Genomic DNA, 15602 nt, shown 5'->3' on the forward strand with positions numbered 1-15602 from the left:
GAAAATGTAGGAGACCTAAGGGTAGGAAAGCATTTCTTAGACAAGAGACACACTCAAAAAAGATCGGCCGATTTTTATTACATTACCCCCCAAAAGCCCTCTGCTATGAAAATGACATTACGAATAAAGTTAAGAGACAAGGAGCAGCCTGGGTGGCAATGGTGACAGCATACACAACAGATAAAGGGTTAGCATTCATAATATAAAGACCTCCTAGGAATCTACAAAATTAGCTGGGCATGGTGGTGTGCACCTGTAATCCCAGCTATGTGGGAGGCTGAGGCAGGAGAATCACTTGAACCTGGGAGGCAGAGGTTATAGTGAGCCAAGATTGCGCCATCGCACTCTAGCCTGGGCAACAAGAGCAAAACTCTATCTTAAAAAGAAAGAAATAAAGAAAAGAAGACTTCCTAGGAGTCAATATGGAAAAGACAGAAGTTTTATTTTATTTTTATTTCTTCTTCTTCTTTTTTTTTGAAACAGGGTCTCGCACTGTCACCCAGGCTGGAATGCAGTGACACAACCTCGGCTCACTGCAACCTCTGCCCCTCCAGGCTCAAGTGATCCTTCCACATCAGCCTCCCAAGTAGCTGTGACTACAGGCACATGCCACCATGCCCAGCTTATATATATATATATATGTGTGTGTGTGTCTAAAACATATATATTTAATATATATAATAAGTAATATATAAAATATATATGTATTTTTTTTTGGTAGAGATGGGGTTTCACCATGTTGCTCAGCCTTGTCTCAAACTCCTGGGCTCAAGCAATCTTCCCATCTTGGCCTCCCAAAATGCCAAGATTACAGGTGTGAGCATCCACACCTGGCCTATCTTTTTTCCTTCACGGTACTCATCAAGTAGTAAGGACAGACATTTTTTGTGCCACTCCAAATAGCATCCCTTCCTTCTTCCTTGATAATCAGAACCGCATTCTGATTCAGGGGTTTGGACTTTGTGGGAGGCTTGGCCTTCCTCAGCCCCATCAGGTGAATGATGATTGGTCTAAATATAGCATGATAATTTAGTTCCTCAGGTCAATGATTAGTTTAGGTGTGAACGTTTATGCAATTCTGGAAGGTCTCCTGCTGGGGACCCCTGGAAAAGAGACTAATAAGAAAGCATCCAGTTTCTTCTGTCTCTGACGTTGTTGTCTGCACAAGAAAGGCAGCCATCTTGGGACCACGAGGGGGCCAGTCTAAGAGACAAATCAACACAATGAGAGGGTGTTGGAAAAAGACAAAAAGAACCTGGTCCTTGATGTCACAGCGGGGCCTCTGAATTAACCACCCCCAGGACTTCTTGTTATGTGAGCTAATAAACATTCCTTTTTGCTTAAACCCCTTCTAGTTGGGCTTTCTGTTGTAACTTGCACCAAAAACTACAATAGGATAGCAAAGGATATGAACATAAGTGATTTGCCTGGAGGAAACCCACATGGTTAATGAGAATAAGATGCTCAACCTCATAGGCAGGGAATGCAGCTGCAAATGAGATGCCACTTCATGCCCATCAGATTGGCAAACATAAGTCTAACAAGAGCAAAAGTTGGCAAGGACGTGGTCAAACAGGATGTCTTATACAAACGCTGGTGGTGAAAGGATCAATTGGTTCAGCCACTGTAGAGAGCAGTTTGGCAGTACTAGTCAACTTCAAAGTGTGCCTGCCCGACAAGCCTAGCTTTCTAATTCTAAGTATATGCCCTAATAATGGGTTCAGAGAAAAGTCCAAGCATGTTAATTGAAGCCCTGTTTATATAATAGCAAAACAGGCCAGGCACAATGGCTCATGCCTGGAATCCCAGCACTTTATGGGAGTCCGAGGCGGGCAGATCACTTGAGCTCAGGAGTTTGAGACCAGCCTGGCCAACATGGTGAAACCCCGTCTCTGCGAAAAATACAAAAATTAGCTGGGCACAGTGGCATGTGCCTGTAATCCCTGCTACTCAGGAGGCTGAGGTAGGAGAATCGCTTGAACCTGGGAGGCAGAGGTTGCAGTGAGCCAGGATTGCGCCATTGTACTCCAGCCTGAGAGACAGAGCGAGACTCCATCTCAAAAATAAATAAATAAATAAATAAATAGCTATAATAGCAAAACATAGAAACCTAAACACCCAATTGATAAATACATTGTGGCTTATTCTCCTGATAAAATAATCAACAGAAGTTAAAATGAACAAATCAAATGAACAAATGTGGCTACATTGTAAAAATCATGTTGACTGGAAAAATGGTACACATAGTACGATGGCCATTGCATAAATTTTTTTTTTTTTTTTTTCAGAGTCTTGCTCTGTCACCCAGGCTGGAGTGTAGAAGTACAGTCATAGCTCACTGCAGCCTGGAACTCCTGGGCTCAAGTGATTCTCCCACTTCAGTCTCCTGAGTAGTCAGGACTATAAGTGCACACCTGGCTACTTTTTTATTTTTTTGTAGAGACGGGGTCTTGCCATGTTGCCCAGGATGGGCTTGAAATCCTGGCCTCGAGTGATCCTCCCACCTCAGCCTCCCAAAGTGCTGAGATTATAGGCATGAGACCCTGTACCTGCCCTTGTTACATAAAGTTTTAAAATACATGATTCTAGGCCAGGCACAGTGGCTCATGCCTGTAATCCCAGCACTTTGGGAGGCTGAGGTGGGCAGATTACTTGAGGTCAGGAGTTCGAGACCAGTGTGGCCAACATGATGAAACCCTGCCTCTACTAAAAATACAAAAATTAGCCGGGCATGGTGGCACAGGCCTGTAATCCTAGCTACTCAGGAGGCTCCGGCAGGAGAATTGCTTGAACCCGAGAGGCAGAAGAGGGGAATGGGGACTTATATGGGTATGGAGTTTCAGCTCCGGAAGATGAAAGTAAGTTCTAGAGATGGATGGTGGTGGTGGTTGCACAACAATGTGGTTATACTTAATGCCAATGACCTGTACACATAAAATGGTGAATTTTATATCTCTAGTTTGCTACAATTAAAATATAGTAATGCAAAAATTATGGTCTAGAAAAGCTGTATTCCAAGTGTGCCAGTGTTGGGGGAGGTGGACGATGGAACTGGGGAGAAAGAAGAGGGGGCTTGACAAATTTTTTTTTTTTGAGACAGAGTCTAGCTCTGTTGCCCAGGCTGGAGTGTAGTGGTGCGATCTCGGCCCACTGCAAGCTCCGCCTCCCAGGTTCATGCCATTCTCCTGCCTCAGCCTCCCGAGTAGCTGGGACTACAGGCGCCTGCCACCATGCCCAGCAAATTTTTTTTGCACTTTTAGTAGAGACTGGGTTTCACTGTGTTAGCCAGGATGGTCTCGATCTCCTGACCTTGTGATCTGGCCCCCTCGGCCTCCCAAACTGCTGGGATTACAGGCGTGAGCCACCGGGCCCAGCCAAATATTCTATTTTATATGTAAAAACCCAAAGCAAAAATGACACATTGCTAGCATTTGTAAATTCTGTCACATGGTTCTTTGAAGGCTTCTTACTGTTAAAGAAACTTTCAAAGTAAAAGTAAAAAAGTAAGAATAATAAATGAACATTTTTGTAGAAAAAAGAGGTTTCTGAAGTAGAACTGCCCTGAAGTGCAGGATTTCTCACCCCACACCTCACCCCAAAGCCACCTGCGTACTGGGCACTGAGTGTGGGAGACCTGAGAGCTGGTGTTCTGGAGGCTGCACCTGCGCCAGGCAGAGCCTGGCGGGCTAGTGGGGATGGAGATGGCGGGATGCTGTTTCCCTTGACCCAGGGCAGATGAGGCAAAGGCTGGCAGGTAAAAGGTGTCTCCGAGAGCCAGTCGCCTTCTCAGGCACCCACTGCACAAGATCTGGAGAGCAGATGAAACACAGGAACCATCCAAACACAGAAATGTGTATTATTAGCAGTGAGAGCAGGCAGTAGAAAGAGTTCTTTGAATTTGCTGATGACAAAATATATTGCCTAATCTTTCTGATTATTTTTTTTTTCTTTGACCTCCCTGCATATCTCTGGAGCTCCCACGGCTACGGGCTGTCTGCCTTGCAAAATACATATTTACAGGCCCTCTAAGCCCAGCTAAATATAGGCTTTCTTTTAAAGCAACTGATGATTTGGAGAAATCTTTCCTCTGTCCCACCCCTTCCCCCGCCCCCCAACACACACACCCTGACTCCTACCGAGTCTTCCTCCCCAGTCTCCAAGATGTATCTGAACTTTCCAAGAGCCACTGGAGCAAGTGTGGAGAGTGATAGAAAGAAACCGGGTACAGCACAGGGAACCAGCAGCAAGGCAGTCTCCTGGCTGTGAGAGGACCCTAAGGGACCCCTCTCCCTGCAGGGACAATGAGGGGCTTGAGGCACCCACAGGCAGGAGTGAAAAACCCTTTGGGAAGTAGAGAAGAGAGGTCAACCCAAGAGTGACCCCCAAAGATTTGGAGAAGCTATAGGCAAGGGATGTTTATATTTCAGAATTTCATATAATGAACCTTAAACAAAGAGAGCCCCAAAGTCCTGTGAAGACACACATAGAAATACACATCCTAAGCCACACCTGCCCGCACATGCATGCAGGCGCGCACCCCTACATGTGCCTGCATACCCTGCAATCAGTAACAGCCAACACTCTGAGCCCCCTTTTAGTGCCTTATGCATTGAGGACCCATTTATTCTTCACGACAACTCTATGAAGTTGGTATATTATCTCCATCTTATAGAAGGAATTTGTTGAAGTCCCTTAGCCGGGGAATGGCAAGTTGGAGATTCTAACAAAGATGGCCCGACTTCAAGGCCTGTGTTTTGCTGTGCTCCATGCACAAAAGTGAGGGGACACCTACGGTTATCTATGCTCAGGAGACAGTCAAGTTGAGTTTTTTGAGGAAACTTAGGCTTTGGGAGGGGACATGACCAGTCCACAGTCATTCAGCAAATGAGGGCAGCTAGGACTCAATTCAGACCTCATGAACCCTAGCCTGGTCTGTTTCCTCTAAAACTAGGTATGTCACTCCTCAGCTTTCGTCATTCTCCCTGTGAAGAAGTCAGCCAAGGGTCACTAAAGGCCCCTCCAACACTGACATCCTGGATTTGAGGTGTACACACACAAGCATACCTTTCCAGCATCCTAGAAGCAGCCCAAATCCCTGGCAGAGGACAACCCATGAGGGAGAGCAACTGGGTGGGGACCACTGGCTCACCACACAAGGATCCAAGTGCAGGGTCTAGGCCAGCCTCTGCTTAGATGACCGTGGCCAAGGAAAAACCGCTTTTAGAAGCTGAGTCTCAAGGCCCCAGGGCTGGAAAGAGAAGCCAGCCTTGGCACCCAGCCTGGGCCTGTGCCCAGGGCGCTGAGGGCTCGGGACTTATCACTCATCAGGCCTCTCCCTGCCTTCATCACCATCTTTGCAGTTACACCTGGTGTTTAAAACTAGCAAGCCTTGGGGAAGAATCCTAACAGAGCATCTTCCCAAGGGCCCTCATCAGATTTGGGGGTGTGTGGGAAAGCCATGGCGGGGGCCGTTACCAGGAGGAGAGTTGGGGGTGAATTATCTCTGCCTATTGCAGCCTCTGGCCTTTTTAGCACAGGCTGGGAAAGGCATCTCCTCCCCCACACCCTCTCTTCCGTGTCTGAGCCACTTTTGTCTCTTTCTGGGCCTTCTTTTATCCTCCCAGAGCACAGAGGAGGATAAGTGACTTGTCCAAGGTCACACAGCCAGTAAGCAGTGGAACCAAGATTTGAACGCTGGCAGCCTGGCTCCTAGGTCAACCACGCTATGCCAAGGCAAACGTAAGGAAGGAACTTCCATCCAAAGACCACCAGGCAACTTGGCCATCAAAGTCTCTTCCATGAAGACAAAGGAAAGAGAAAGGATGGTGAAATTATCCTGGAGTGCTTCCTCACCGGAGGAAGCAGGTGAAGATGACAGCCCAGTAAATGAAAATTCGATTTAAAGCCTTCAGTTTGGATGGTAACCCTCTCAAACCCTCCTTGTTCCTATCAGGTGCCATTACTGCTCCAGACAGGCAGAGAAGGGATGGAGGGAATGATACCCCATTCTTCACCCATCTCACAGGCCAGCCAGCTTGGTGCCTGACACCAGAGAACAAGTGACGGTGAAGCACTTATTGCTCCATAAAAGCATCTTTGGGAATTCTGGCTGGGGTGTTGCTCTGCTAACCAGGAGCCCATGAAATAATAATCCCACTGATTAGCCTCAGTCCCCCAAGCTCTGGCTAGCTCCACCCTCTTGAAGCCAAACCCCCTAGAGGGATTTGTTAAAGGGGTTTGTCCAGAGACTCATAAACCTTTGGACAAGGGAGACCCAAGAGAATCCCCGTAATTCCAGTTTGCTCTAAGCTGCTACCGGAAATGCTGGAGGTCCGAGGGTCTCTGGGCCTAGCAGCTGGGCCTCAGCTCCTCCTCCCACCCTCAGAAACTGGGGGCTTCCCCACCTGGCCAGAAGCGTGGGCACAGACCCCTTGTGCTGGGACCAGTTAAGATGACTCACCACCAAGGGTGTGGGAGATTCTGGGCAGAACACAGGGGCCTGCGCCCTCCTCCAATCCACACAAGAGCTTCTGAGGACATTGTTCAAACTTCCAAACCCCAGCTGGGTGAGGTTTCTGTCTTCTCTGGACTTCTATATTGGGGTTGGGGGGCCTGTGGGGAGGGGTTTTCAAGACCCCATCTTGAGTTTGGAAATCCAAGTCCCAAAGCTTGCTCCTGACAAGGCCTTCTAAGAAGGGTTAGGAGAGAGGCTTCTTCACCCTGCCCATCCCAAAGTGCACAACTGCGGAGGGGGAATTTTCCTGGACAGCTGGGCAAAGATGCAGGTGGCATTTGGAAAGTCTGAGGTCTGGGTTCATTTCCAGCTCCAGCTCACAACCTAGCTCTTCCCTCCTCCTTAGCACCAGCCTCAGGATCAGTCCTGCCGTTCCTGGCCCCTCCCGATCCCAATATCCAGGGTTCCCAGGCGGCTTCCCCACACCCCATCCCCCACGCTGTACTCTAAGCTCTTTTGCACATGGTAACGCGTTAATATCCCACAAAACCCACACACACCCCTGCAGTGGAGCGGTAAGAGGGCTCCCTTTGCCAGCCCTTCCAGGCCAGGGGGGAGAGAGTGGGAGATTAGGAAAAGGAGGAAGAGGATGGAGGGGAAGAGGGCGGGGGAGGAGGCAGAGGCCGCAGAAAGGCCTGAGATGCAGGAAGCAGCTGGGAGTGGGGGGAGGCTTTGTGCCTGAGTTGTTCCCTGGGTCCTAGGGCCCATTGTGTTCACCGGTTTCTGGGATGTGTGGACTGAACCCGCTCACCTGGACCTGTCCAGAGGGTGGACCCTCACACCCAGGGCCCAGGAAGCACCAGCACCTTAGGTGTGTATGCGGGAGGTGCAGAGAGCATCAAACAGCTTTCTGGGTTGCCAGGACAGGGGATGTGTAGGTCACTGTCACCCTCCCCACCCCCCACCCCCACCGGAACACAGTCGCCAGGATCCTTTAAATCAGAGACCCAAGTTAGAGCTCTCACTGGGAAAACTTTGGCCCCAGGCCTCTAGAATTCCTGCTCCCAAACCCTTCCTTCCGGTTTGAGAGGCAGGAGTGCCAGGGTAGGGGCCTGAAGACGGGTGCACAGCAGACAGGCGACAGGACATCCTCTCCAGACGTCTAAAGGGGCAGTTTTGATGATCGCCTGCTACTTGGATGACGGGGTCCACCTCCTTTCTTCACGACCCCTCCCCCACCATCGAAAGGTCACCAGCACTGGGCCAAGGTTTCACACCTCCAAGGGTGCCAAAGAGTCCCTGTAGTGAAGTGTTAAAATGCAGATTCCTGGGTTCAGCCTCTGAGATTCTCCTACACAAGGTTCGAGGGAGAGCTCAGAAATCTGTATTTTTACCAAGCGCCCAGCGATTCTGATGCTAAAGCCTTGAAGCACACCGAAGAGCTAGCTCCGAGGACCCTGAAGAATGAACCTCTGCCCCTCCCCACAGACCCCCCTCCCCTCACATTGAGACCATCGTGGATGTACTGCCTCCGCCCAATATTTCATGGGGGTGCGGTTCTGTGGGTTGTGATAAGCCGCAGTCAGAGGTTGTGATGGAAGGGTTGAAGACCGCTGGCCAATGTCCGGGGGCAGAGGAAGGCTCTCAGCGAAGGCTGGGGAGGGGAGGGGATCCGTTCGGGTGGAGGGGAAGGGGAGGGCTCACAGGCTCCGGCCCCGGAAATCCGATCCCTTTAGGACCCAGAGGTGCCAGTCCCCCAGCGGCGGCGGCGAGAAGGGCAGCCGCTCGGTCTCCGGCAGCCGCCGCTCGGGCAGAGCCAGAGAAAGACCGAGGCTCGGGGCACGGGGGGGAGGGAGGGAGGGAGGGAGGCGCGGCGGCGGAGCGGCCCGGGCCGGCAGAGCAGCCATGGGCGCTGGGGTGCCGGGCCCCCCGAGAGCCGAGGCCTCCGGCCGGACTGGGGGACGCCCGGGCTGCCAGCCCCACTGACACCGCCTCGGACGATGTGAGCCGGCGACGCCGCGGCTGCTTCGCGGGCAGGGCGCGCGCTCCCACCGGCCCCAGACGCCGCTTTGCTAATTTGGGTGGGGGCGACCGTACCAGGCCGCTTGGGCTTTTGAAGCGGGGCTGGCTGTCTTCGGCAGCTTGACTGGGGGAGGCGACCCACACACAGGGCGCTTGGAGATTTTTTTTTTTCATTTTTTTAAAAAAGCGGGATTAACTGTTTTTGGCAGCGGTTTTGGGGGGACCCTAAAAAAGGCCTTCTGGGGTTTCTTTTATCGGGGGGAGGGGGCGGTGGTCCCGACTTGGCCAGCCGCCTGTTGAAGGGGGGGAGCGGGGAGCAAGGGGATGCGAACCCGGCTCCCCCCACCATGATGAAGACGGAGCCACGGGGGCCCGGGGGTCCCCTCCGGAGCGCCTCCCCGCACCGCAGCGCCTACGAGGCGGGCATCCAGGCGCTGAAGCCGCCCGACGCGCCCGGGCCCGACGAGGCACCCAAGGGGGCCCACCACAAGAAATATGGCTCCAACGTCCACCGCATCAAAAGTATGTTCCTGCAGATGGGCACGACGGCGGGGCCCTCGGGCGAGGCGGGCGGCGGCGCGGGCCTGGCCGAGGCCCCGCGGGCGTCCGATCGCGGCGTGCGCCTGTCGCTGCCGCGGGCCAGCAGCCTGAACGAGAACGTGGACCACAGCGCCCTGCTGAAGCTGGGCACCAGCGTGTCGGAGCGCGTGAGCCGCTTCGACTCCAAGCCCGCGCCCTCCGCGCAGCCTGCGCCGCCGCCGCACCCGCCGTCCCGGCTGCAGGAGACGCGGAAGCTGTTCGAACGGAGCGCCCCGGCGGCCGCAGGCGGCGACAAGGAGGCCGCGGCGCGGCGGCTGCTGAGGCAGGAGCGCGCCGGCCTGCAGGACCGGAAGCTGGACGTCGTGGTGCGCTTCAACGGCAGCACTGAGGCGCTGGACAAGCTGGACGCTGACGCCGTGTCCCCGACGGTCAGCCAGCTCAGCGCCGTCTTCGAGAAGGCCGACTCGAGGACCGGCCTCCACCGCGGGCCCGGGCTCCCCAGGGCCGCAGGGGCTCCCCAGGTCAACTCGAAGCTGGTCAGCAAGCGGTCCCGGGTGTTCCAGCCCCCGCCGCCGCCGCCGCCGCCCGCCCCGTCGGGGGATGCTCCGGCGGAGAAAGAGCGCTGCCCCGGAGGGCAGCAGCCCCCGCAGCACCGAGTGGCCCCTGCCCGGCCGCCCCCCAAGCCCCGGGAGGTGCGCAAGATTAAGCCGGTGGAGGTGGAGGAGAGCGGGGAGTCGGAGGCCGAGTCGGCGCCCGGGGAGGTGATCCAGGCCGAGGTTACGGTCCACGCGGCCCTGGAGAATGGCAGCACCGCGGCAACCGCAGCCAGCCCCGCGCCCGAGCAGCCAAAGGCCCAAGTGGCCCCGGAGAAGGAGGCAGCGGCGGTAGCGCCGCCAGAGAGGGGGGTGGGCAATGGCCGGGCCCCGGACGTGGCCCCTGAGGAAGTAGATGAATCCAAGAAGGAGGACTTCTCGGAGGCGGACTTGGTGGACGTGAGCGCCTACAGTGGGCTCGGGGAGGACTCTGGGGGCAGTGCCCTAGAGGAGGACGACGAAGAAGACGATGAGGATGGGGAGCCCCCCTACGAGCCCGAGTCGGGGTGCGTGGAGATCCCGGGGCTGTCGGAGGAGGAGGACCCAGCCCCGAGCCGGAAGATCCATTTCAGCACGGCGCCCATCCAAGTAAGTGAGCCCCCCCTCCCCGCCCCCGCGCCGCCCCTGCCACGTGCACGCGGCCGCCCCCGGCTCGCCAGCCAGCCGGGTTTGGCAGGCTGAGTCAGCCCCTGCCACCCAGCCCCCTTCCCAGAAGTTCCCACCCTCAGGGGGGCGTGGGGGAGTTCCAGCTGTTTGTCAGAGAGGGATTTTCAGGTGTGCGAGGGGGGTGGCCTGCCCCGACCTGCCCTCAGGTTCCTCCGCCTGCTGCCCCGCCCCGCCCCGCCACTTCGCAGAACCAGTCCTGCCCCACGCAGGTTCTGGGACACCTGCTTTGCCTTCCTCGCCCAGACATTCCTTACTCCAGAGGCTGCCAGAGGCTGGGGCTTGGGTAGCGTGAAAGGGGTGTGTGTGTCCTCAGGAGAGATATTTGCCCTTCACTGGGTAGAGGGGGGCTAGGGGTGCTCTCCTCCTGTATGGGAGCTGGATGGGGTGAGAAAGGGGAAAGCCAGGAACTTCTCAAAACGAAGCTGCAGGGGACGGCAGCCCTTCCTCCATTCTGTTTGCACCCCACCCCAAGTTTGCAGAAGTGAAAGAGGGAAGCAGATCGTGAGGGTGAGCTGGTCTGTGGCCATGTGACTGGCTGGCGCCGTGTTCCCTGGGGGTCCCTGCAGGCCAGCTGCCCCATCCTGGTTGCACAGGGAGGGGCACTTTGTGTGGTCCTTGATGGGGAGAGGCCTTCTGCAGGCATGGAGGGGAGGAGGTGGGGCTAGGATCCCCCTGGGTGCCTGGCAGTAATGGGCATGCCTTTGCTCTTGGCTGCTCAATAGGACAGACTCCCAGGGCCTTGGCAGGCCCCAAGTGTTCTTGCCACATTCTCTAGGAGCCCTGAAAGAGGGATGGGAGCTGCCCCTTTGGGAGTCTCATCCCCACTGCCACTATTGGTGGTTGGTTTGTGGGTTATGCCAGAGCTTGGAGGCCCTCAGAACAGCGCGGATGGGGAGGGGACATCCCCTGGGGGGAATCAAAAACCCCAGGCCACCCCTCCCCCCACTTCCCACCACCCTCCACTCTTGGCTGGCACATTCAGCCTGCAGGGTTCTTTCTCACCACCCCAGGCTCAGCTGCACCCGGCCCCAGGTCCGCCCCATGGAAGTGTCCAGGTCCCTGGACTCTCCTTGGCCTGGACCCTGCCCGGCCTTTACCCTTCCCTAGCCAAACCACCATTTGTTTGCTTGCCGTTTCCATAACTACTCCTGGACTCTGAAGCTGCCCAACTTTCCTCTCACTCGACCGGAATATTAGCCTCTCTCTGCCTCTCTCCCACCTCCCACCCCAGCAGGAGGCCTGAAAGGTTAAAAGTGAGTGGCTGCTCTTCCCCTCCCAGGCCAGTCCCTCCCCTAGGCTGGGTCCTGGGGGGTCCTCTCCCAACCGGTTTCCCCTCCTGAAGGCAGTGGGGTTCTGAAGGGAATGGGGGACTGTACTGTTTCTTGGGACTCTGAAGCAGAGTCTGGATCCCCCCACCCCACCCCCACTAATTCTGCGAGCAGCCGGATGCCCTCGGAGATGGAGTGTGGTCTGGGCCTCTGACTGTCTATATTTGACGCCTTACCCTGATTTTTTGGTAAAAAATAGCACATGATTTGGAGCAGTGCTTCCCGGCTCCCTGGTGACTCTGGAGCTGGCCCGCCCTGTGTGAGAGCCAGGGTGTGTGGCGGGCCCGGTGTGGCTGGCTTTCAGCCTCACTGGGGATTTCCTCCTCCCCACCCTGGCACAGGGGCCCCACTTTTTCTTCTTCCTGCCCCTGCCTTGATGCCAAGTCCAGGGTCCCGGGCCCCATGGATGACCCAGTTGTTCCCCTTCTGGAGGTGGAGGCCTCTGCTGAGGGCAGAGAACCTAATTCCAGATTGGCCTGGGGGAGGTGGGACTTCACGTAGGGCCCTCTGTTAGACCGGCATATCATGGTGGGCAACCCGAGGAGGGGTAGGAGGTGGTCTGGGGCTTCTGAGCCCAGGCCTGGGATTCCTGCAGGGGGCAGAACCAGAAAGGGAACAGGATTTGATAGGCTGAGAGAAGAGGGCAGGGTGCAGCCCAGGACAGGCTGTGAGGGTGTGTTTTGGAGGTCACAGTGGGTATGTGTGACCCTGTTTGTCAGGGAGGGGTTGGTTGACCCAGGAGACTGTAGAGACTGAAGGATGAAGGGACCCTGTCTCCCAGAGCAGGGGGTGAGAGTCAGGGGACTCCAATGCAAAGTGGGCCAAATCCCACTGCTGAGTCCAAGCTCACACCAGCCCTGTCCCAGAGCCTGGGGCATGTGTGCAGTGGAAACAAAGTCACCGGTGACCCACCCACCTGGCCCAGCTGGGTGCAGTCTCATCCTGCCTGGCCACAGTTTAACCCATGTGACCTTGGGCAGTGGGCCTGGTGCCCTGTACTATGTGTAAGGTGGGCAGCCTGTTTGTTCAAAGGGTGCAATGGAAGATGAGTTTTAAGGGCTGGAGCCGGAGTTTCTCTGATGCTGTGAAATTGAGCTAAGGGACCAGAGGGGTCCCTCCCACCTAAGCCTTCTAGTCCTATGAGCACCCCCTCCCTCTCCCACTGTGGCAGTGAGCCTCTCTGGTAGGGGGTGGGGATGACACAGAGCAAGCCCAGACAAAGGCTGGGACACAAGAGTGCTGCTGCCTGCCAGGGTGCCCACAAGGTCTGCTCCTGGAGGAGACAGGGCCCTGCCAAGGGCCCTTGGGGGAGATGGGGTCCTAGTCTGACTCCTTGGGGCTGAGACTCAGCCATCTGATAGTACTGCTCCTCATCCCTCCCCGCCCCCGCCTGGCTCCAAGTGGTGCCAACCTGTCACTGCAGGCAATGAAGCTTGAGCATGTCATGGTACCCCAAATGGTGCTCATTAACCTCCCACTGGGGGCACCCCTGCCTGGGCCCAGAATTAGACATTCCCATAGAGCCCAGCCCCACCTTCTCTGTCCTTCCGAGAGGGTCAGAGCTGAGGAATTCCCTTTTTTGCTGAGACACGGGAGAGAGACAACAGAGGGGTACAGGAGATGCCAAGGCAGGGCTGCCCTTGGAGCCCCATGGCACCTGGGTTCACTGTGGGTAGTGTCAGAGGCCGTCCCCTCCTCAGTCTCCTGGGCCCCCTAGCACATGGGGGACAGGGGGTGTAACTCAGAGCTGCAGTTGTGGAGGGAGAGCAGCCTGGGTGTGCAGGCCAGGCCGCAGGGCCCAGCTTTTTCCCCTGCTCCTGCCACCTGAGGGGCTCCTGGGGGTGGAGGGCCTGCCTTTTCTCCACAGGGATAGAGGTGGTCTTTCCTGCTTCCCTCCCCTGCTCCAACATCCACCTGAGTGGCAACTCAGAGCCAGTCCTGGGTACCTCTCCCCTTCCACCCCTCCTGCTCCCCTCACCCTCTGCTGTCTCACACCCGCTCCCCCCTCTCTCCCCATCTGGCATCCTCCAGCATCTTCTCTATCCTCTCTCCCCTCCTCCTCTTCCCCTCTTCTGCTCAGCCTGTTCCTTCCTCTCTGTGTCTGTCTTTGTGTCCCCTCTCGCCTATCTGGCTCTCTAGGTCCTATCTCACTTTCTCTCTATCTGGGTGTCTGGGTTCCTGAGTTGGACGTTTCTCCAGGATTCCCCTTCTGTGCCTATGGCAGATCATGCTCACGCTGGTTGGAGCTGCAGAGAGAAGAGCAGTGCGGGTCAACCAAGGCTGGGTCCCTTTCTGTCTTGAACCTGGGCTCCAGAACTATAAGGGCCTTTGTTTTGCTCAGAGCTGGGGTCTCTTGGGGCTGGGCGAGGCCTTATCTCAGGGCTGTCATGGGGAGGCATGGGGTGGGTAACTCGGCCTGCCTCCTCAGACTCCTCATGCCAGTTCTGCCCTTGTCCTCCTGCCGGCCTTTCTGACCAGCTGCCTCCCTCCCCAGGTGTTCAGCACCTACTCCAACGAGGACTATGATCGTCGCAATGAGGATGTGGATCCCATGGCGGCCTCTGCTGAGTACGAGCTGGAGAAGCGGGTGGAAAGGTTGGAGCTGTTCCCTGTGGAGCTGGAAAAGGGTGAGAGGCCAGGAGGCCAGGCCACTTGGGCACAGCTGGGGTTGACCCGGGTCTCATCTCTGGCGCCAGCTCCTGCCCTGTGCCCTCAGGGGCTCCCACAGACTTGCTGGGCCTCTCCCTCTGACTCGGGCCCTTGGTGACCTTCCCTGCTTCTCCCTTGTCGGCACCCAGAGCCAACAGGGACTCGGACCCAGGCCAAGCCACACCCCCACCACCCCAGTCATGGAACCACATTTGCACATTCAGTTAACAGGTCTCTGTAGGGTATTGTGTGCTAGGTCCTAGGCTCTGTGTTGGGGACACAGTGATGGGCTCTTGGGGAGATGGATGGGGAAGGCAGACATGGAAGGCACAGTCACATCTAATTGCACCCTTAGGTGCTGGAATAGGGGCTGGGGAAGGTAAGGAGGGGCTGCTGTAAAAGCGTTTAACCAGGTGACCTAACCAGACTGTGCTTGGGAGCATTCCCCGGGGAAGTGAGGCTTGAGTTGCACTCTGGTGAGGAGGAATTAGGGGAGTAGGCAGGAAAGGGGCTTGGCTGCATTTTCACAGGGAGGGCAAGAAGGGCATGCAAATGAGGCCTTGCAGACCACGTGGTCTTGTTGCTAAGATGGACTGGGAGCCATTTCGAGGCACAGGAAAGGTCTAGAAAGACCACGCCAGGCTGTGGTGTAGGGAGGGGATCACAAGTGAATGGAGAAAGGCCACTGTGGCGTGGACAGGAAGATGGCAGAACGGGTGTGGGTGGACTGGAAAGATCTCCAGGGATAGAATCCACAGGATCTGGGGGTCATTTGGCTCAGGTGGAGGCTGTGAGTGGGAGGGAGGAATCCAGGTGCCTCCCAGGTCTGGCAGGTGGCAGGTGGTGGTGGCATCCCCCATGAGGGAGTGTTTGTGGGGAAGGTCATTAGTTTGGACGTCAGAGGCCCATGAGTCAGGCAGGGGCAGGTGTGGATAGGGGAATGGACCTCAGGGGAGAGAGAATCTGGAGGTCTTTGGTCCTTGAAGCTGTGAGTACAGATGAGACTGGTTAAGAGGGAGAAGACCAAAGGCTTAGGGCTGAGTCCCATCCTGGCCACCCCCATCCCGGCCACACGCCCTGGTCTGCATATACAACAGTCTTACCTGCCTGTGCACCTTTGGCACACACTTCTACCCATTGGTTCTTTGGAGGGACAAAGGGCAGGGAGTGGCTCAGGAGCCCTCCTAGTTGCCTTGGCAAAGAAGGTGGACAGAGCCATACGCCTTCTCAGTTGTGGGACATCCCCTAATGGGGACTGCTTCCTGATGGGGGTCTGTGCCCTGGAATTCGGGGTGGAGAGTCTTGTATGTCCCCTACAAGCCCTGTCATCTCACCACTCTCTGTTCCACA

General features: G+C 56.0%; 1 protein-coding gene across 1 annotated transcript in view; it reads left to right on the forward strand.

Moving 5' to 3' along the window:
- Positions 1 to 8329: 8329 nt before the first annotated feature.
- LOC105472367 (protein phosphatase 1 regulatory subunit 9B) overlaps positions 8330 to 15602 on the forward strand; it is a 16403-nt gene continuing 9130 nt past the window's right edge. The window contains exons 1-2 of the mRNA XM_071081924.1: positions 8330 to 10197; positions 14098 to 14366. Coding sequence (XP_070938025.1) covers positions 8824 to 10197; positions 14098 to 14366 — 1643 coding nt within the window. The 5' untranslated portion in view covers positions 8330 to 8823. The remainder of the gene's footprint in view (positions 10198 to 14097; positions 14367 to 15602) is intronic.

The sequence above is a fragment of the Macaca nemestrina genome, chromosome 17 (assembly GCF_043159975.1).
Source record: "Macaca nemestrina isolate mMacNem1 chromosome 17, mMacNem.hap1, whole genome shotgun sequence".
Classification (NCBI taxonomy): Eukaryota; Metazoa; Chordata; class Mammalia; order Primates; family Cercopithecidae; genus Macaca; species Macaca nemestrina.